This window comes from Camelina sativa, chromosome 2 (genome assembly GCF_030686135.1).
Source record: "Camelina sativa cultivar CO46 ecotype springtype chromosome 2, ASM3068613v1".
Lineage (NCBI taxonomy): Eukaryota > Viridiplantae > Streptophyta > Magnoliopsida > Brassicales > Brassicaceae > Camelina > Camelina sativa.
The window spans coordinates 9,498,304-9,518,335 of record NC_141881.1 but is presented as its reverse complement, the minus strand read 5'-3'; the positions used below and the strand labels follow the sequence as shown (position 1 = coordinate 9,518,335).

General features: G+C 36.7%; 1 protein-coding gene and 1 long non-coding RNA gene across 3 annotated transcripts; both read right to left on the bottom strand.

Annotated features, from left to right (window-relative positions):
- Positions 1 to 3,099: 3,099 nt before the first annotated feature.
- On the bottom strand, positions 3,100 to 6,269 carry LOC147948359 (uncharacterized). Of its 2 annotated transcripts, none has more exons than XR_015573658.1 (6): positions 6,026 to 6,269; positions 3,971 to 4,089; positions 3,749 to 3,870; positions 3,566 to 3,628; positions 3,393 to 3,470; positions 3,100 to 3,307 (listed from the first exon to the last, which is right to left on the bottom strand). XR_015573658.1 is itself a non-coding variant. In XM_087476800.1 (6 exons), exons 1-6 carry the CDS (start codon positions 6,143 to 6,145, stop codon positions 3,238 to 3,240), a joined length of 597 nt encoding a protein of 198 aa, XP_087332926.1. In that variant the 5' UTR covers positions 6,146 to 6,252; the 3' UTR covers positions 3,100 to 3,237. The 2 variants fall into 2 exon arrangements, 1 of the variants encoding a protein (XP_087332926.1); XM_087476800.1 differs by having other exon boundaries at positions 3,566 to 3,653; positions 6,026 to 6,252.
- Positions 6,270 to 19,154: 12,885 nt separating this feature from the next.
- LOC104750696 (uncharacterized) lies at positions 19,155 to 19,614 on the bottom strand. The gene is made up of 2 exons (XR_015574721.1): positions 19,380 to 19,614; positions 19,155 to 19,280 (listed from the first exon to the last, which is right to left on the bottom strand). It is a non-coding gene; the product is annotated as an uncharacterized LOC104750696 (long non-coding RNA).
- Positions 19,615 to 20,032: the final 418 nt, after the last annotated feature.

The following is a 20,032-nucleotide window of genomic DNA, read 5'->3' as shown; positions in this document are numbered from 1 at the left end:
CATCCGTAACATCAGCATCACAAACTCCACAACTATAACGTAAATCTTTTCCAGTTTGAGATTCTAGAGGATACGGCTGCACCTTCTTATTGCAAACTTTACAAGCAATATAGTACCATTTAGGCAACACTTCAACATAATAAATTGTCGCGATTGTCACACATGTTTGCGCCTGTAAAGAATAAACCAAACGTTTTTTCCCCCACATAGAGTATTCAGAAATATTTTAAGTTACATGACATCGATTTTCTCTTTAGAAACATTACCTCAAGGGCATAAACGATTTGGTCCATAGTACTCTTTTCATTCATAATGAAAAACTCCTCATATAATGTCACTTTTGGTTTTTGAGGGCTTGGATCATCATCAAGTTGTATTAAATCAACATCATCAGTAGGCAACCTGTTAAGTTATGATTATAATAAGAACATGTATATAAACGAATATAGCATGTCTTGCCGAATAATAAAGAAGGTATATATATATATATATATATATATATATATATATATTCTTACTTTTTTCGAAACGCTTTTACTTCAGGCATTACTGGATTTATCATAATGTCGGTAGAGTTGAACGCATTGGAAAACTACAATTCCCTGTAATGTGGATTTGATTGGCAACGTTAGATTTGACAATCATAAGCGCTAAGATTTTACAGAAAGTCAGTAATTACCTTTCCACTCCTTCAAGCATGCAAATCGTATTACACAAACGACAACAGTTTCTTGATGTTCTTTTATTTGTGTATCAAACTCATTCGCAAGATCACCCCACACCGTGCATTCAACTGGGTTCCACTATATTATAAATGCATGAAATAATAATAATAATTTATATAGTATATTCCAAAATAATATTAATTTTAAAGAATATTTATTAAGAAATCATACGTTAAATCTTGCAAATCGAAATTCAACTTGACATTATCCTTCCCTTTTGTTTTGACGCTATCAAGATTTCTCACACCAACGATCTGACCGATTACATCTACAAAAAAATACATATGAATTATTTTTTTTTTGTTAAATAAAATTTTAACTACGAAGTTAACAACTCACCAAACAATACATTCTTGTCTAATTCTCCAGCCAAGATAGAAGGAAAATTCTGAAAATATTTTCCTGGGACACGAACTGGGAATTCATCACATGGTTTCACTATAGTGGTTCTATAAAAGACTATTTTAAATCCCAAAAACTTGTCTTATAACTACTATCATAATCTACTAAGCTGAATGTATCAACTATCTTAGACTCGCCGACAGCGAGTTGGTTCTGGAATCTGCTGACCAAATCATCTTCAATAGATGCATGTATCCTTGTACCCTGTGACAACCCGTCCCGCGGACCCCACTAGCCCACCGCTAGCTGCCCCAACGGACCGTCCGTGGACCCCACTAGCCCACCTCTAGCCGGCCCAACAGACCCCAAGCTGGCCCTGCAGGGCATCGATCCTAACCCCTCACCGGGCAAATGGAACTATTCATCCAAATCCACAGTAGGTTATTGGTGCGCCAGGCGTTCCTTGAACCCTGGTCCCCACCCTTTAACAACCTTCCCACAGGACAAGCTGTCACCAATTGATCTGCAGCTCAATTGGTGGCAACTTGTCCTGTGGGAAGGTTGTTAAAGGGTGGGGACCAGGGTTCGAGGAACGCCTGGTGCACCAATAACCTACTGTGGATTTGGATGAATAGTTCCATTTGCCCAGTGAGGGGTTAGGATCGATGCCCTGCAGGGCCAGCTTGGGGTCCGTTTGGACGGCTAGCAGTGAGGCTAGCGGGCTAGCAGTGAGGCTAGTGGGGTCCACAGGACGGGTTGTTACAATAAAAATCGATTTTTATGTGACAACCCGTCCCGTTGACCCCACTAGCCCACCGCTAGCCGGCCCAACAGACCCCAAGCTGGCCCTGCAGGGCATCGATCCTAACCCCTCACCGGGCAAATGGAACTATTCATCCAAATCCACAGTAGGTTATTGGTGCGCCAGGCGTTCCTCGAACCCTGATCCCCACCCTTTAACAACCTTCCCACAGGACAAGTTGTCACCAATTGACCTGCAGATCAATTGGTGACAACTTGTCCTGTGGGAAGGTTGTTAAAGGGTGGGGACAAGGGTTCGAGGAACGCCTGGCGCACCAATAACCTACTGTGGATTTGGATGAATAGTTCCATTTGCCCAGTGAGGGGTTAGGATCGATGCCCTGCAGGGCCAGCTTCGGGCCTATGGGGGCAAGCTAGCGGTGGGCTAGTGGGGTCAACGGGACGGGTTGTCACATCAATTGGTGACAGCTTGTCCTGTGGGAAGGTTGTTAAAGGGTGGGGACCAGGGTTCGAGGAACGTCTGGTGCACCAATAACCTACTGTGGATTTGGATGAATAGTTCTATTTGCCCAGTGAGGGGTTAGGATCGATGCCCTGCAGGGCCAGCTTCGGGCCTATGGGGGCAAGCTAGTAGTGGGCTAGTGGGGTCAACGGGACGGGTTGTCACATACCCTATATATAGCGATTAGTTGTTAAAAAACTATTATTGAGATTTACTAAAAATATGATAGAGATATCAACTAAATATCACGTATAAATTTTTTATTAAATCTTACATCACTGTCAACGAAGACCATATGTAGAGACTTGAATGACTTCCAAAGTCTTATGATAAAGACTCTAATTTTTTGGTGGTCTAGTGCAAGGTTGAGATTGCCTAACTGAACAAAAGGACGAACATTCATCTTTTTTGAAGTCATATTGAGATGTACATACAAATTTTTTAACATATTAGCGTATCAATATATATAGAGATATTACACAACCGACTTGATTTTTATTAGAATAACTAATTACTTTATTTTTTAAGGCGATAATGATGAGAAATGTAAACGTATCATATATGAATATTCTAAATATGTTAATATCATTCTTTTAAAAGTAATTTTAACATTTTTATACTCATGAAAATTTAATGAAAATCACCAAGAACTTGTAAATTACCATATGTCGAACTTTAAAATAAACGATATTTTGTACTTTATAATAATGGACTTTATATTTTTAAATTACACAAATCTCTATATGTTATCATTTGCAATTAACGTTATTTTATAAATAAATTGAATAATGATATTTTAATTAATTTATAAAATCTCAACATATTTTTAAATAAAAATTAACTAAATGTGTTTATCAATATATCAAAAAAATTACAGAATTTCGAAATCAGATCTGAACAGAGTTCTCAATAAGGATTTCGATGCTTATCAAAGGAATCCTCAACAGCAAGATGAATATAGAAGTCAAGTGCTGCACTGTAATTTGCAGAAAGATAAATTATAATCAGTATTGTTCATATCAATTAATCATTAAACAAAAGAAGTTAGTTTTGTTTATTACCTTAAGTTCATATCGAACCTATAGTCGGTATCATCCAAATCTTTAATTCTTGACTCTCCATGATCAATGTAATTGTGCCTAAATGTTCGTGTAATTTTACGTATAATTCAGATATATCCTCATATTTAAAATATATATTTCGAAAAATTATCCGATATAAGACTTTGACTTACATGTACATGTAGTCTGCAAATTCTTCACTCTTTGGGTCCTCTATTATCTTCGAGCATCCATCACTGTTGGTTAGGAGAACATTATTATCTAGCATTACACATTATAAAATAGATAAGCTATTCATTATCATAATTAATCGCATTGAATTTTTAAAATACTATTTCATAAACATATGTAATCACCTCCAAATCTTATTGCTTTCCACATCTTGAACAGACAGACCCTCTTCCTGTTACGCAGTTTGAAAGTTTTGAACATATGATTGGCATGGCATCCTATTGCGAAGCAGTCAAGTACATATCCCCTTTGAAAAACGATTATTGATATAAAAAAGGTCAACCAATGTTTTTTATCAAGTACTTTAAACAGTTTCTAAAGATATTTCTATTCATATATAAACTTACTCAATCGACTCGATAGTGAATTTTATGTAGCGATCCATCAAGCTCCAACGATCGGCACTATCTTCTTTTTTGAAACTCTTGATTTCACCCATATTGGTGATGCATCCAAACAAAATTATCTGCCATAAAAACAATTAATATGTATTATAAATAACAAAGAAAAGTTTACTAAAACAATCCATTATAAAGTATGACTTACCGTAAGGCCATCTTTCCTGAAACACATTATCATAAACACGTTTAAAATCTAGATTATTAAAAGATTTGCAAATGATAGGATCTCTTGGAAAATTAATATTAGTTTTTTCTGTGAAGAAGATCCGATAACCGATATTAGTTTTCTAGATCTGTTCTCTGTCATCCTTGACTTCGAACTTCTCTATAACATTAGTTCGATCCTCCGACAAATTAAATTCCGGAATACCATTGAGTGATGTCGGGATAGTAGCATGTCCAAATGTACCCTAATTCAGAGTATGATTATTGAAACGACCACACCCGGATTCCCAATCCTTCCACCGGACACACGGGAAATAATCTCACCGGAACCCCATAATTCCGACAAGACAACCGGCATCAACCGCTTCTGACAAAAGTTCCACAAATACTATCTAGAGCAAACTATCTCATACTCTGCAGCTACTAACAATAATCTTACAAATCTACTTCAGCTCCATAGGCATTTTACATTTATAGACTCTGATTACTCCTCCAACAAGCCACTTCATGATCCACCATAGCAAGCCACTTAAACATGTATCCCAAACACCACCTCATCTAGTTACTGAGTCGCACAACCAACCATCTCTAGCGACCGAGTAACAAGAGAGGTGGGCTGGAATATTTCATTCCGTCCAGCCACAGAAACATTTCTCCGACTAATCCATCGATTCATCGTCTTAGCTTTAAGCCGACATTCCTGAGCTCTAACTTGGTTCTACAACTACCCCGACCTTGCTCCATAAGCTTAAAGAGGTTCTAGCTCAAACCGAGCTTGTTGGTTCAACCAACAACACAACTTAACACAATTCAATCCATACAAAAGCTTATATAAACACTCGAATAATTCATAAAATAACCGTTGAAATCGAATTTCCACCGTTGGATATGAAGCCCTTACTATCATGAGTCTCTCTACCAAATTTCGTCTCGATCAGACACGTTTTGAACCCCCAAACACCGCCTAGAAAGAGCCATCTCGGAACAGTTTCTAGGGTTCACACTTAGCCAGATTTCACAGTTTGAGCGAATTACTTGTCCCGGAAGCTACAAACATAACTCCTCTAGATCAACTCCGAATGAAGCTTTTTCAGATGCTATGGATTCTTGGCTTGATGGAAAACACTCCGGTATAATCAGCATTCCGATCCAATATAAGATCCGGCGCCAGCGAGCCTCCAAATTCGGCTACTCCACACTGCCTTTATCTCCAATCTTCTTTCACTTCCTTTCTCCTCTTCAGCTCTGTTCACACTTCTCTGTTCTCCCATCACTAGAGAAACTTCACACAACCATAACATGACTATCCAGACCCACAAGAGGCTTCCCCACCTCTGCCGCGTCTCTCTCCTTTTTGATAACAACACCCATCCACAGCACAACATCCTTTGCTCTAGGACTCACGTTGCTTCTCCTCCTCTTGAGTCGGAAGACAACACGAACACAAAAACAACTCCATGGAGAAGGAGATGCGTACATGTATACATAAACTGATATGCACGGCTCACCCCTCTCCTCTTTACATCACCACCAAACCAGGCTCTATGCCTTTTATCTCTCTACCCAAACATTGATCAACGTAAGCCAATACATACACTGACTATTACAAACAAGAGCCAACCACAACAACAACGGTGGTGGCAACTAGAACAATCATGACAAAGAATTTCTCTTTTACGATTACATAATCACTTTAATAATCAATTCTAAAGATCAATCCAATAAACAAATCCACGCAACCAAGAAAATACGATCCTCTTCCCATGACCACCAAACTCACAAATCAGCGACTCACATAACATAACAACAGAAACGAGAGTTAAGGGTTAGCGATACCTTCTCGACAACACCGGTTTGCTCTCCCGTGAAGGCGTTACGGGCAACAGCATAGGTTATGTACACAACGAGAGTCTCGGAGATAACAAACGGCGGCAACCAACACCAACAACATAACATCTCGATCCCCTCTTCCTCTCACGCCAACACCACCTCGGCTCGTACTCCTCTCACGACCCCTCTCCCCTTTCATCTATCGTCACTACCACCCTCCAACCCCGTCCCCCCAAGACAAGAGGCGTCCAGTGTTTTTAAAGGAACGATAGGGTTTTTCTTTGGTTTAATTCGATTAAACCATAATTTAGCTAAACCAAGAATTAATTAAACCAGTTTCACTCCAATTTCCGACATAAACACAAATCATTTATATACTAATTTTTTTTGGGGACACAGGCGTTACAATTCTCCCCCTCTAACAAAAGATCCATCCTCAAATCTGACAACCTTGCACTTCCAATTACAATACATTTCCACCCTCGCAATGGTTCACACCACAACCTGACCAAACGGGTTGACACACAAGTCTTGAGATTGAACCACCTATCAACCTTCAAGGTCTACATTTAGTCACTATGCCACGTCCTAGACAATATTTGCTCCCAACTCATCTACTCTAAGGTCAACACCTTCGAGGTTTACCGATCTCACTCTTAGACCACCGTCTTCGAGTCATACCAACTCACTCTCAGACCGCAATCCTTGAGATCTCGATATCAGGGGAACTATTCATCCCCTCAGGAGAACTATTTATCTCCATAGGAGAACAACCATCTCCTCTGCCACTCTCAGGGCCACAGCCCCTCGAGCTATCGCTAGCTATTAGAACAAGTCCCCTTAGGAGAACTAATCATCTCCTCACGAGTTGTTCAGGACCACATGTCCTTAGAGCAAACAAGTCTTAACGTCAATAAGCATCTCATGACCCAAATCTATCTCCCGTGATCCGAGTACGACATTGCAAAGTCGTACATGTCCACCCATATTCCTACTCTATAACGTCATCCCATCCATGACCACCAATTAACAATCCTCACTAATTGCCTTGTTAGCAAATCCGCAAACAGATCATCTGCTGCCTGAGTAAAACCTGCCGTCCCACCGACAGCCTCCATACTAACTCACTTACCGGCTAGCACAGAGTGCACCATTAGAACTCGTCATGATTTGTATAAGAACTCCTGGCCTACTCGAACGTGGTACTCCGACAACACACTCATCCCAGCTGGAACACGGACCGAACCACACAACCAAAACACGAGGCAAATTGGAAACTTGTTTTATTATTATTATTTTTTTTAATAAGGAAACTTCATCAAGATAGCTGAACAAAGTAGCTTCCCACTTAACAATTGTTCACAGTGAATCATCCATACGATCGTAATAAAACAGACAAGTACCATATGTCCGCATAATCCAATTCACTGCGTCAAACGCCTTGTGAGCCGCTAATTTAAGCCTCTTGACTCGCTTCCCCTGACAAGCTTACCAATTCCTCGAATTTAGCAATACCAACCAACATAGATTCATCCTCGAATCTCGAACAACCATCATCCAAGGAGTCCCGTGCAACCGTCTCCACGGCCTGCACTCCTCTGACCGATCTACGGATGATCACCTCTAGGCGATAGACTCACGCTCCAAGCATTATTTGCTCTCGACTTTTGGACTTTCCTTTACTCATAGGCCTAAACCTTGACTGTTTATTGGCTCCTCATCAGACCTAAGTCTGGATGCCATAATGTTGGCTCCTCATCGGGCCTAAACCCGCATGCCATAATATATAGGAAAAATCCAATACTCGTCTCTCGGGTTGCCACCCTACAGTGCGCCCCCTGATCGTCATCCAAGTCAATATACCAACTATACTCCCAAGCCACAAAGTCTTAGAATATGGCAATACTAGGAAAACCTAAGTCCCTCAAGAGTCACGAGCAAACAATTCTGAACACGTCTGAGTCCTATCCCTATCAAGGTTTCCTTCCCGTGGCTCGCGTAAAACATCTCAATGTCCTACCAACCACATATCCCCTCACTGGAATACCTCATGACCGCACAAGGATCATATACATGCCACAAGGGCAAAAAAATGTCCTAAACAGGACCGCCACTAAGGCCAAACAATCTGTCCTAAACAGGACCGCCACAAAGGCCAAACAAATGTCCTAAACAGGACCGTCACAAAGACCATACAAAGGTCCTAAACAGGACCGTCACAAAGACCATACAAATGTCCTAAACATGACCGTCACAAAGACCATCTGTCCCGAAAGACCGTCACAAAGACCATCTGTCCCGAAGGACCACCTAAACAGGCACTCTGGCTAAACAGCCCGCAACAAAGGCCACACATCTGGCTAAACAACCCGCTACAAAGGCCACACATCTGGCTAAACCAGCCCGCCACAAAGGCCACACATCTGGCTAAACAGCCCGCCAAAAAGGCCACACATCTGGCTAAACAGCCCGCCACAAAGGCCACACATCTGGCTAAACAGCCCGCCACAAAAGCCACACATCTGGCTAAACAGCCCGCCACAAAGGCCACACATCTGGCTAAACAGCCCGCCACAAAGACCACACTTTTGGCTAAACAGCCCGCCACAAAGGCCACACAACTGGCTAAACTGTCCGCCACAAAGGCCACACATCTGGCTAAACAGCCCGCCACAAAGGCCACACATCTGGCTAAACAGCCCGCCACAAAGGCCACACATCTGACTAAACAGCCCGCCACAAAGGCCACACATCTGGCTAAACAGCCCGCTACAAAGGCCACACAACTGGCTAAACAGCCTGCCACAAAGGCCACACAAGCCCCTCCAAGGCTCACAACCACTAAAAACTGACAAATTCTAACTCCCATACACTTTCCATTTTTAGAACTATTCCCTTTTTGGAAACTTTCCACTTTTAGAAACATCTATTTCAGGAAACTTTCCTTCAAACCACCATAGTCCCAAAGGACTTTCATCAAAGGAATCTTCTTCTTCTGAAGTTCCTTGATCCTCCTCCCGAGAACCCTCACTGGTCTCGCCTCCAAAGTCATGTTAGGCTGAAGATATTCAGAAATCTTAGCCAACAACCGATCATCCTCACGGAGATACTTCCGCAACATTGACATATGAAACACCTTGTGGAACGCACGCATAACCTCAGGCAACTCCAGCCTATATGCTACCGTTCCCACCCGCTCAATCACTCTGAATGGACCATAAACCTCGGACTCAACTTAGTCTCTATCAATGACCTGTTCAGACCCCGCAACATGGCCATCTTGAGGTACACTTGGTCTCCTACCTGAAATTCAAGATCTCTCCTCCTATCAGTATAGCCCCTCTGCCAATTCTGAGCTTCCTTCATGTTCAGCTTGAGAACCCGAATCTTCTCTGAGGTCTCCTGAACAAAATTCGCCCCGAACATGCTCCTCTCCCCCACATGAGTCCAGCATAAGGGTGTACGACATGGCCTCCGATACAAAGCCTCATAAGGAGCCATCTTAATACTCGCCTGGTATTTATTGTTGTAAGAAAACTCTACCAGGTTTAGGTGATCTGCCCAATGGCCACCCCAATCCAACTTGTACACACCATATACTTGAAAATACTAGATATCCATCTAGAAGCTTCACAACATCACTTTCCAAAAATATTCTCATTCGCATTAAATCGCCCCTGACAACGCAAGTCTCCAACTTATCTCCTTGGAACTCCATCCTGGGAATACTCCATAAAACATTATCCTACTTGATCACTCATGGATCAATCACCTAAACAACACGCTTGTGCTTTTCCTTAACACTTATTGCATCTCCACGACATAGACAAGTCTATTTCCATTCAAGAACATGTCCTAGGACCATATACGCTCTGATACCAAACTGAAACAACCGCACCCGGATTCCCAATCCTTCCACTGGACACACGGGAAATAATCTCACCGGAACTCCATAATTCCGACAAGACAATCGGCGTCAACCGCTTCTGGCAAAAGTTCCACAAATACTATTTAGAGCAAACTATCTCATACTCTGCAGCTACTAACAATAATCATACAAATCTACTTCAGCTCCAGAAGCATTTTACATTTATAGACTCTGATTACTCCTCCAACTAGCCACTTCATGATCCACCAAAGCAAGCCACTTAAACATGTATCCCAAACACCACCGCATCTAGTTACTGAATCGCACAACCAACCACCCCTAGCGACCGAGTAACAAGAGAGGTGGGCTGGAATACTTCATTCTGTCCAGCCACGGAAACATTTCTCCGACTAATCCATCGATTCATCGTCTTAGCTTTAAGCCGACATTCCTGAGCTCTAACTTGGTTCTACAACCACCCCGACCTTGCTCCATAAGCTTAAAGAGGTTCTAGTTCAAACCGAGCTTGTTGGTTCAACCAACAACACAACTTAACACAATTCAATCCATACAAAAGCTTATATAAACACTCTAATAATTCATAAACTAACCGTTGAAATCGAATTTCCACCGTTGGATATGAAGCCCGTACTATCACGAGTCTCTCTACCAAATTTCGTCTCGATCAGACACGTTGTGAACCCTCAAAAGCCGCCTAGAAAGAGCCATCTCAGAACAGTTTCTAGGGTTCACACTTAGCCAGATTTCACAGTTTCAGCGAATTACTTGTCCCGGAAGCAACAAACATAACTCCTCTAGATCAACTCCGAATGAAGCTATTTCAGATGCTATGGATTCTTGGCTTGATGGAGAAAACTCCGGTATAATCAGCTTTCCGATCCAATATAAGATCCGGCGTCAGCGAGCCTCCAAATTCAGCTACTCCACACTGCCTTTATCTCCAATCTTCTTTCACTTCCTTTCTCCTCTTCTGCTCTATTCTCCCATCACTAGAGAAACTTCACACAACCATAACATGACTATCCAGACCCACAAGAGGCTTCCCCACCTCTGCCGCGTCTCTCTCTCATCTCCATCATGACTCCATCGCGTCTCTCTCTCCTTTTTGATAACAACACCCATCCACAGCACAACATCCTTTGCTCTAGGACTCACGTTGCTTCTCCTCCTCTTGAGTCGGAAGACAACACGAACACAAAAACAACTCCATGGAGAAGGAGATGCGTACATGTATACATAAACAGATATGCACGGCTCACCCCTCTCCTCCTTAAATCACCACCAAACCAGACTTTACGCCTTTTATCTCTTTACCCAAACATTGATCAACGTAAGCCAATACATACACTGACTATTACAAACACGAGCCAACCACAACAACAACGGTGGTGGCAACTAGAACAATCATGACAAAGACTATCTCTTTTACGATTACATAATCACTTTAATAATCAATTCTAAAGATCAATCCAATAAACAAATCCACGCAACCAAGAAAATACGATCCTCTTCCCATGACCACCAAACTCACAAATCAGCAACTCACATAACACAACAACAGAAACGATAGTTAAGGGTTAGCGATACCTTCTCGACAACACCGGTTTGCTCTCCCGTGAAGGCGTTACGGGCAACAGCACAGGTTGTGTACACAACGAGAGTCTCGGAGATAACAAACGGCAGCAACCAACACCAACAACATAACATCTCGATCCCCTTTTCCTCTCACGCCAACACCACCTCGGCCCGTACTCCTCTCATGACCCCTCTCCCCTTTCATCTATCGTCACCACCACCCTCCACCCCCGTCCCCCCCAAGACAAGAGGCTTCCAGTGTTTTTAAAGGAACAATAGGGTTTTTCCTTGGTTTAATTCGATTAAACCATAATTTAGCTAAACCAAGAATTAATTAAACCAGTTTTACTCCAATTCCCGACATAAACACAAATCATTTATATACTAATTTTTTTTTGGGACACGGCGTTACAATTATCCAAGGTATTTAGACACACAAATACATATGAAGAAACAACGAAATAAATCTGTATGACATACCTCTTCGTCTACCAAGATTAGCTTTGTCGACATATCATTCGAACGATCTCTCACTCTCCTTGAACGAAAAACCTTGACACAAATCATCCATCTCATTGTCCAAGGATTCAATTTGTCGAGCATCACAAATCTCGCTATTTTTTTTTGTTTTAAAAAAACAAAAGTATTTGAGTTAGAGAGAAGTTTCAAAAGAGAGTGAAATGTAGAAGTTGACAAGACAATAGTTTTTAAGTTTTTAAACTCGACTATAAGAATTTATAAGGTATTAATGGTTGCATAAAAAGTATCGACTCGAATGGATGTTACCACTCATACCTTTTAACTAAATAATTGAAAGATTCATGAATATGTAGATATCATCGTATTGGGGACGACTATTTTGAATACAAAAGGGAATTAATATCATAAAGATTTCGATTTATGTAATATATAATTAATGAATTAGTATTATATATCAAATTTAAATCCAATCTCATTATCAAAGAGTTTTAAAGTATCAATTTTGTAAATATGAAATATAAAAGTCATACACTTTAAAATTAAAATCAAATTTCCATATCAGCAAAGGCATCTAACATCTGTGTGACTTGAGGACATGGAGGATTGATCATGACACTCGTACAATTGTGCACCGTGGTTGCCATCCATGTATCTACATTAATAAAGTTTTATAGTTAGTTAACTTATTTTATAAAGAAAGCAATTATAAATAGATCAGCAAGAAATGATTCGAACCTTTATTACTTTCGAGTTTGGCAAAATGTAATACACATATGATAATATCATTGTCACGATGTATCCAATGATCATAGAAGCCGTTCGCGTAGTCCTTTGGTAAACGACATGAGAAACGATCACCCCTACAATTTTTTCATCATTGAGTACTTTTCAAATCTTCGGGAATTAAAAACATAAAGCTTATTAAATTAGTCCAACTTACTCAATATTTTCAAGAACAACAAATAAATCATTCCATTCTTTGTATGGTGGACCTTGTTCCAAGCTATTTCCAATACTAAAAGACTCTCCCGATAAGATCAACAAATATTTTCCAATATTTAAACTAATCAAACACTTCAATCTTAACTTATAATATAATAGTAATTTGGTACCCTTACCTACACAATAAGTAGAGTCTAAATATCCACTTTTAATATCACTGAATGATACAAAAGAGAAAAACTGATTTGAAGACAAATGAAGAATTTTCTTAAACCATGTCCCGTCTCTCCAATGTATTCTAAAACGATGGTCAGTTGGCCTAAAACCGCCATCAACATTGCTTAATGAGAAACTTGATAACATTATCCATTCACCTTCTTCCAAGTCGTTTAAAAAGATGTCACGATAAGGCGAACCAATCAATACATGAATTTTCGTACCCTACGTAAACATTAACATAAGTACATAAAGATTTAAATAAATTTAAGTAAACACTATATATAATGAAAAATATACCTTCTCATCAACTACAATTAAGTCTGATGATTTGAAAAGAGGATGACGACACTCAAATTTCCTCAGAATTTTTACGTTAATTTCCACTCATGAACGAAGGGGTTTAGGTCGTCCACATCGAAAAAATAGTCTCTCTTCCCTATCTTATTTTTTATAGCATTGGATAGAAGGTTAGCTATTTTTTTTGATTTTTTTGATTGAAAAACCTAGACTAAAACAAATCATAAATTCTGACTTTTAAACGTATTTATATACACATAATAAAGAAAATCTTTTAGAATATTTCCATTTGAAGATATTGTCAAAATTCTTAATATTTATCATCGCCAAAACTTAAATGGTATTTGTACAATTATCATTAATTACTTAATCTATAGTATTATATTTGTACTCATTAATTACTAAATCTATATTATTATATATCCCGATCTTTTTCTAATTTCTATTTTATATAAGTATTCAATATTTGATAGATATATACTTTCAAAATTATGGTAACACCACAAACAATTCGGGATAATCAAATAATTCAAATATAGTTTATGATTTCTTTTTTATGTTTTTCTTTTTTTTTAAATAAAAAGTTTCAGATCCGTATTTAAATTTATATTATCTTCATAACTTATCTGATAATAACCCTAATTAGTTGCTTGTTATATATATATATATATATATATATATATATATATATATATATATATATATATATATATAATATTAGAAGTCGTTGATTAGATTATGCTATAATTAATTATATGATTAGTCATTTAGTATTGTTTCAAAATTATTTTTAAAAAATTTCAAACAATCTAAATGTTAATTAATCTACAAATACTATTATCTCTGAGGATTATTTCAAATTAAGATTATTGTATGATAATCACCAAATATATTATTTATTTAAAATATAAATATATCAAATTAAAATCCAAACTCAAGATCATAGCGAATTAAATAATATCAAATTACACTTTAAAATTTTTAAAATCAGTTCTCCATTTCGGCAAAGGAATCAGACATCTGCATGACTTGAGGACATATAGGGTTGATCATGACCATTGTACAATTGTGCACCGTTGTTGCCGTCCATGTATCTACATTAACAATATATAATTAATTAACAAATTTTAAATCTTAGCAATAATAATTTTAACGTGAAGAAATATTACGAACCTTTAGTAGTCTCAAGTTTGGCAAAACGTAATACACATATGATATCAAATTCACAATGAATCCAATTTATGAAAAAGACGTTCGCGTAGTCTTTTGGTAAACGACATGATAATCGTTCAAACCTACAATTATAATTCGTTTAGAATTAGAGACATTAATGAGTATGATTATATTATTAAATTAAAAGTTTTACAGTAGAACGACTTACTCAATATTTTCTAAAACAACGAACAACTCATTCCATTCTTTACTTCGTGGACCTTCTTCAAAACGATTTCCAACAGTGTACACTCTTCCAATAATGTCTGCTCATAAAAATTCCATTAGAAGTTAAACTAATGGATGTATTTAAAATTTATAATAAGAATTTTTTTTAATCTTACCAATACAATAATCAGGGTCTAAATATCCTCTTTTGATATCATTAAATGATACAAAAGAATAAAACTGCTTGGAAAACAAAGGATGAATTTTTCTAAACCATGTCTTTTCTCTCCAATGTATCATAAAACAATGATCAGTTAGTGAGAATCTTGATAACGTTATCCATTCACCTTCTTCTAGATCGTTTAAAAAGACGTCACGATAAGGAAGACGCATCATCACTTGAATTTTTTTACCCTACATTAAGAAATATATAAGCAACATATTTTATTGTTTTTACAAATTTATCAGACGGGATGTATACTGTAAATTTACCTTATCATCAACTACAATCAAATCTGTTGATTTGAAAAGAGGATGACAGACCTCAAACTTCCTCAGTATTTTGACGTTAATCGTCCACTCATGAATGAAAGGGTTTAGGTCATCCACATCGTAAAAATAGTCTCTCTTCCCGATTTTTTTTTAATAGGATTGGACAGAAGTTCTGTCATGTTTACAAAAGAGGAAAAAATCTTATGGTAAAACACAACCTACGATCTTGATTTTATAAAGTTGTAAACGAAAATATATATATATATATACATAATACATTTTTTATTTTTTTTGGAAATTTTACATTTTGCGATATTGTCAAAACTCAATATTTCTTTATCATTAGATAAACTTGATGGTATATATACATTTTTCAGTAATCACCAATATATTTTTATATTTCCCAAATCATTTTAGAAACTTACGATTTTTAAAAGTTTTTAATATTTGTATAGATATCTCATTCAATAAATATAGGAACTATATAACCATGAACATTTTTGGAAAATATGAAAGTCCAAGACTAATTTATATTTATTTCTGATTTATAAAAATAACTTTAAAATAATTTTTTAAATTTCGTAAATAGGTCAATATCTCTATTTTATATTATCGCTTTAACGAATTATTAGGTTTTAGAATAATAAAATAAAGCATCATATTTTGTTTGTAAACAACTTTCCCGCAAATTGGCTCGTTTGAGCTGATTTCTTTTTGTTGACAAAAAAAAAAAGTCCCGATTATATTTTACGTTAGATAATAAAAATAAAAATATTCAAGAACTCTAAACGATTAAGATAAAATTCTTAATATTGTTAACCACTAAAAGGAACACGAAGTTTATCCCAATCAATATTAGGAACAAAACATTCTTTGACATCTTTCTCAATAACAACCCTAACATCTTCTAGCATGTTACGCTCTTCAATCAAGTCGATTTGCCCCTCCAAGATATCGTTTATTAGCGAGATCTGAGCATCAATTGTTTCAAGTTGACAGTCTAAGCCAACAGATTCTTCCTTTTTCTTGATATACTCTTTCAACATATCAAGGATCGTAGTGAAATGTCTCGTCGTTTCCTTTAGAACCACGTCTCTCGATTTTCGAAACGCTTGTTTAACCATGTTGATTGCTCCATCTTCCCTATCGAAATCTGACATGAGCTCTTTCCGTTTCCTAGAACTTCCACCTTCAATCTCTAATTCTGAAAAAAAAATATTTATAAAAATCTTTAAACTTACAAACTAAGAATTGATGAAACAAAAAAAGTAATTAAATATCGTTTGAGATCTTACCACAAGGATATGAATGATAATAAACTTTTTTTTACTCTTTGTTGACAGGGGAAAACAAAAGGTCACAATATTAATATAAAGACGTAGAATGCTTAAATATTAGTTCTAAGAGTCGCGAAGGTTCTCATATTGGCGTCTATTAAGGCCATGCCCATATAGGTTAACCAAGTAAAATAATCTTGGTTTCTCTTTGTCAAAATTTAGAATAAATTTTAATTAGAATCAAGTGAGACTACTTGTAAAAATATTTTATTTCAATAAAATACTTAATAAAATTAATAATAATCATTTCAAAACATAATTAAACAAATTAAAACGAATATTCATGTCCAAAGTTTCAACAAACTATAGCTTGCTGCTCGAACCACAGAATCAATCTTCGTCTTCATTGTCTTCATCACTGGAATCAACGTCTAGCCAGCGTCTGTAAAAATTGAATAATTCAGGATTAAACTTCCCACATAATTTTGTTTATACTATTTTTCAATTTATTAAACTAATGAAATTACAGCATATCGCTAGTATTAATTCCAGCCACTTCATCTTCAAGAATGACCTTTGAGCATCGTAACTGAGACATCAGACATTGCATACCTAGCAAAGTAGAATTTAAGTAAAAATGATATTTTTGAGTGGTATATGAGACTAAATATTGAACAGTACCTTCGTAAACAGAGATCCTCCAAAACAGAATAGTACACATTATTGGTTGATTAGCATAGGTAGGGGAAGAAACAATTTTTTCCGCTTCTCAAGAAATGCATTACAAACCGAACCAACAGCAACACATTCAATCTCTTGGCCACTTTCAGAAAAAATTTGATTGTGTATAATTTAATCAAGAACTGTTTAAAATAATAATTGTATGTATTTTTAATGTTATAGAAAGTTTAGGAAAATCTCTTACTTGTGTTCAAGGATAGTGAATGTCACAACTTCATTCTATGAAATGTAGCCATTTTGATGATCAAGGAAATCAATTATCTGCGGCTCGTTTACATGTACCACCATTCCTAAGACATCTAACATAAAAGATAATTCCAATGAAAAAAAAAATATAGAATAAATAAGGATGGATTTATTTAGATGACTTGAGTATAATAACTTACCTACACAACAGTTCTTCTCGTCAGGCATCGAATTATGCATTTTTAATGCATCATACATAAGAATAAAATTGTCAGTACTTCGAGGATTTATTGGAATCATTTTTGTTTTATCCTGGATCAGGATCTCAAACGGATGGTTTGAGTTTCGGAATGATTGTTGACCTTCAATCACTAAAAATCCAGAAATCTCGTACCAGTCTCCTTCATTGATCTTTCCATAGTAACAGTCTACATAAAGTCCCGCATCTATCTTGGCATCAATCCTATTTCCCTATAATATAAACATAATATAGCATTTCATTGATTTATTTTTGTTGTATATCTCATTTGATATTTGAAAAAAATAACGGCAAAATTGGTTGAGGAAGAATAATTACCCTTTCGTCTACCAAAATCAAACTTTGATAATAAGGCTGTCCTTGAATAAAATGAGGTGGCCATTCTTGAAGTATTTTCACAGCAACTTTCGGGTTATGTAAAGTAGGATTCAGATCTTTCAAGTACAGCACCATCCCGATTGCCCTCTTTTTTTGCGTGTATTTAGAAGCAAGAAAAAGTTTCAGAGAGAAGTTACAATTTGTTGTTGTTTAAATATTCATAGACAACAGAAGATAAGGATTATAACAATCAAAGTTATAAATTTGTGTGGATTGTATTAAAACCCGTGGTCTACACAGGGAAAGCTGCACGAGTCTCTGTTTGATAAGAATGAAAAATGTTTTTTGTTTTTTCAAAAGACTATATTTAAAAATTTTAATTGGACGGTTGAAACTTTAAATTTCAAATTGAAGGTCTAACTTTGTATTTTTCAACTTGCATGGTGATATCTTTTTATTACCATGTATTGGACTATTGTATCTTTGTTACGATTTTTGTTGAAACTTTATTGGAAACTTAAAAGTCTCTGTCTTTTCAATTTTTTTGTAAGTACTTTATATGTAGTTATTTTTATCAAAATATTGTTAAAAGAACAATCTTTTGGTTAAATTAACCACAAAATGATTTCTGTAAATAAATTTAAACTTTGATTTACGTTAAAAAGGAAAATTATAATCCATATATTATTAAAATATAAAATAGTTAAAACCCTCTAAAATCCCTAATAAGCCAAAAAAATTGAGGAAGTGAGTCTTCTATTTGCGAGTCCTCTTCCTTGGTCTCCTATAAATCTTTTTTTTTTTTTTTTGACAAAGTCTCCTATAAATCAGTTAGTTTAAACATGAAAAGAAGATTATAAACAGAATTCTATAATGTTTTCATCTAATATATAGCATAAACAGATAGGATAATCTTACGATTCCATCATCTTCGCCACCTCAGGAACTTGCAAATTGAGTTTTATTTGCGTACAAACTCTAGAAGATATACTTCTTTTTCCTGCAAAGTTATAAGAGAAACAATTCTTTTAATACCTGATCATCAAAACTGAGCAGGAACTATTATCAAAGTTATGTATACCTTGGAAAACTTCAATTAGAGCCCATCGAATAACACAAACCAAGCGATCACCACGGAAAGATTTTAAAGTATCGTAGAATTTTGCAGCCGATGTTTCGAATAATTCACACCTTATTAGGGTTCCACTAAAATTTCAAGAAATTAAACTTTATGTTTCAATATACTTCAAAATTATAATTATGTATAATATATATATATATATATATATGAGTATTATAATTCACCTGAAATCACGAAGATCAAAAGATATTTTGTGGTTAATCGAGTAATTCTCTGCTCTATTATTTATTTCAAGAATTTCTTCAGTACTTTGCATCTCATCGTCCTCTTCATCCTCCTTCAAATCTTGGACATATTTATCCTCATTATGATCATCGCTATCTATGACAACCCGTCCCGTTGACCCCACTAGCCCACCGCTAGCTTGCCCCCATAGGCCCGAAGCTGGCCCTGCAGGGCATCGATCCTAACCCTTCACTGGGCAAATGGAACTATTCATCCAAATCCACAGTGATGGGTTAGGATCGATGCCCTGCAGGGCCAGCTTCCTAACAGAAGCTAGATAACCAAGCGAACCACTAGAACATCCTCCTCTTCATTGCCTTGATTCCACGGTCACACTTTGCCTTTACCTGCACCACAAACACATATTGCAATGCATGAGTATTTTATAAACACTCAGTAAGGCAATCCTCCCATCTACTGGGCTATACACACAAGCAAGACATCTCTAACCATCAACCAACAATCATCAATCAACAATCAACAATCAACAAGCCAAACAACACATAAACAAGCAGATTAGAGAAATCTCCAGCTTAGATAAGCCATGGTCCTGCACTTACCTTAACAAGTGATTCACAAAACTAAATACAAC

Excerpts from the sequence above, each read along its gene's own strand:
- LOC147948359 (XM_087476800.1), bottom strand. The coding sequence starts at position 6,145 with ATGTTATGTTGTTGGTGTTGGTTGCCGCCGTTTGTTATCTCCGAGACT. Across the intron at positions 4,090-6,025 it reads AAACCGGTGTTGTCGAGAAG|ATAATTTTGTTTGGATGCAT; the intron begins GTATCGCTAACC and ends TTTTTATGGCAG. Across the intron at positions 3,471-3,565 it reads TTTGCAGACTACATGTACAT|GCACAATTACATTGATCATG; the intron begins GTAAGTCAAAGT and ends ACGAACATTTAG.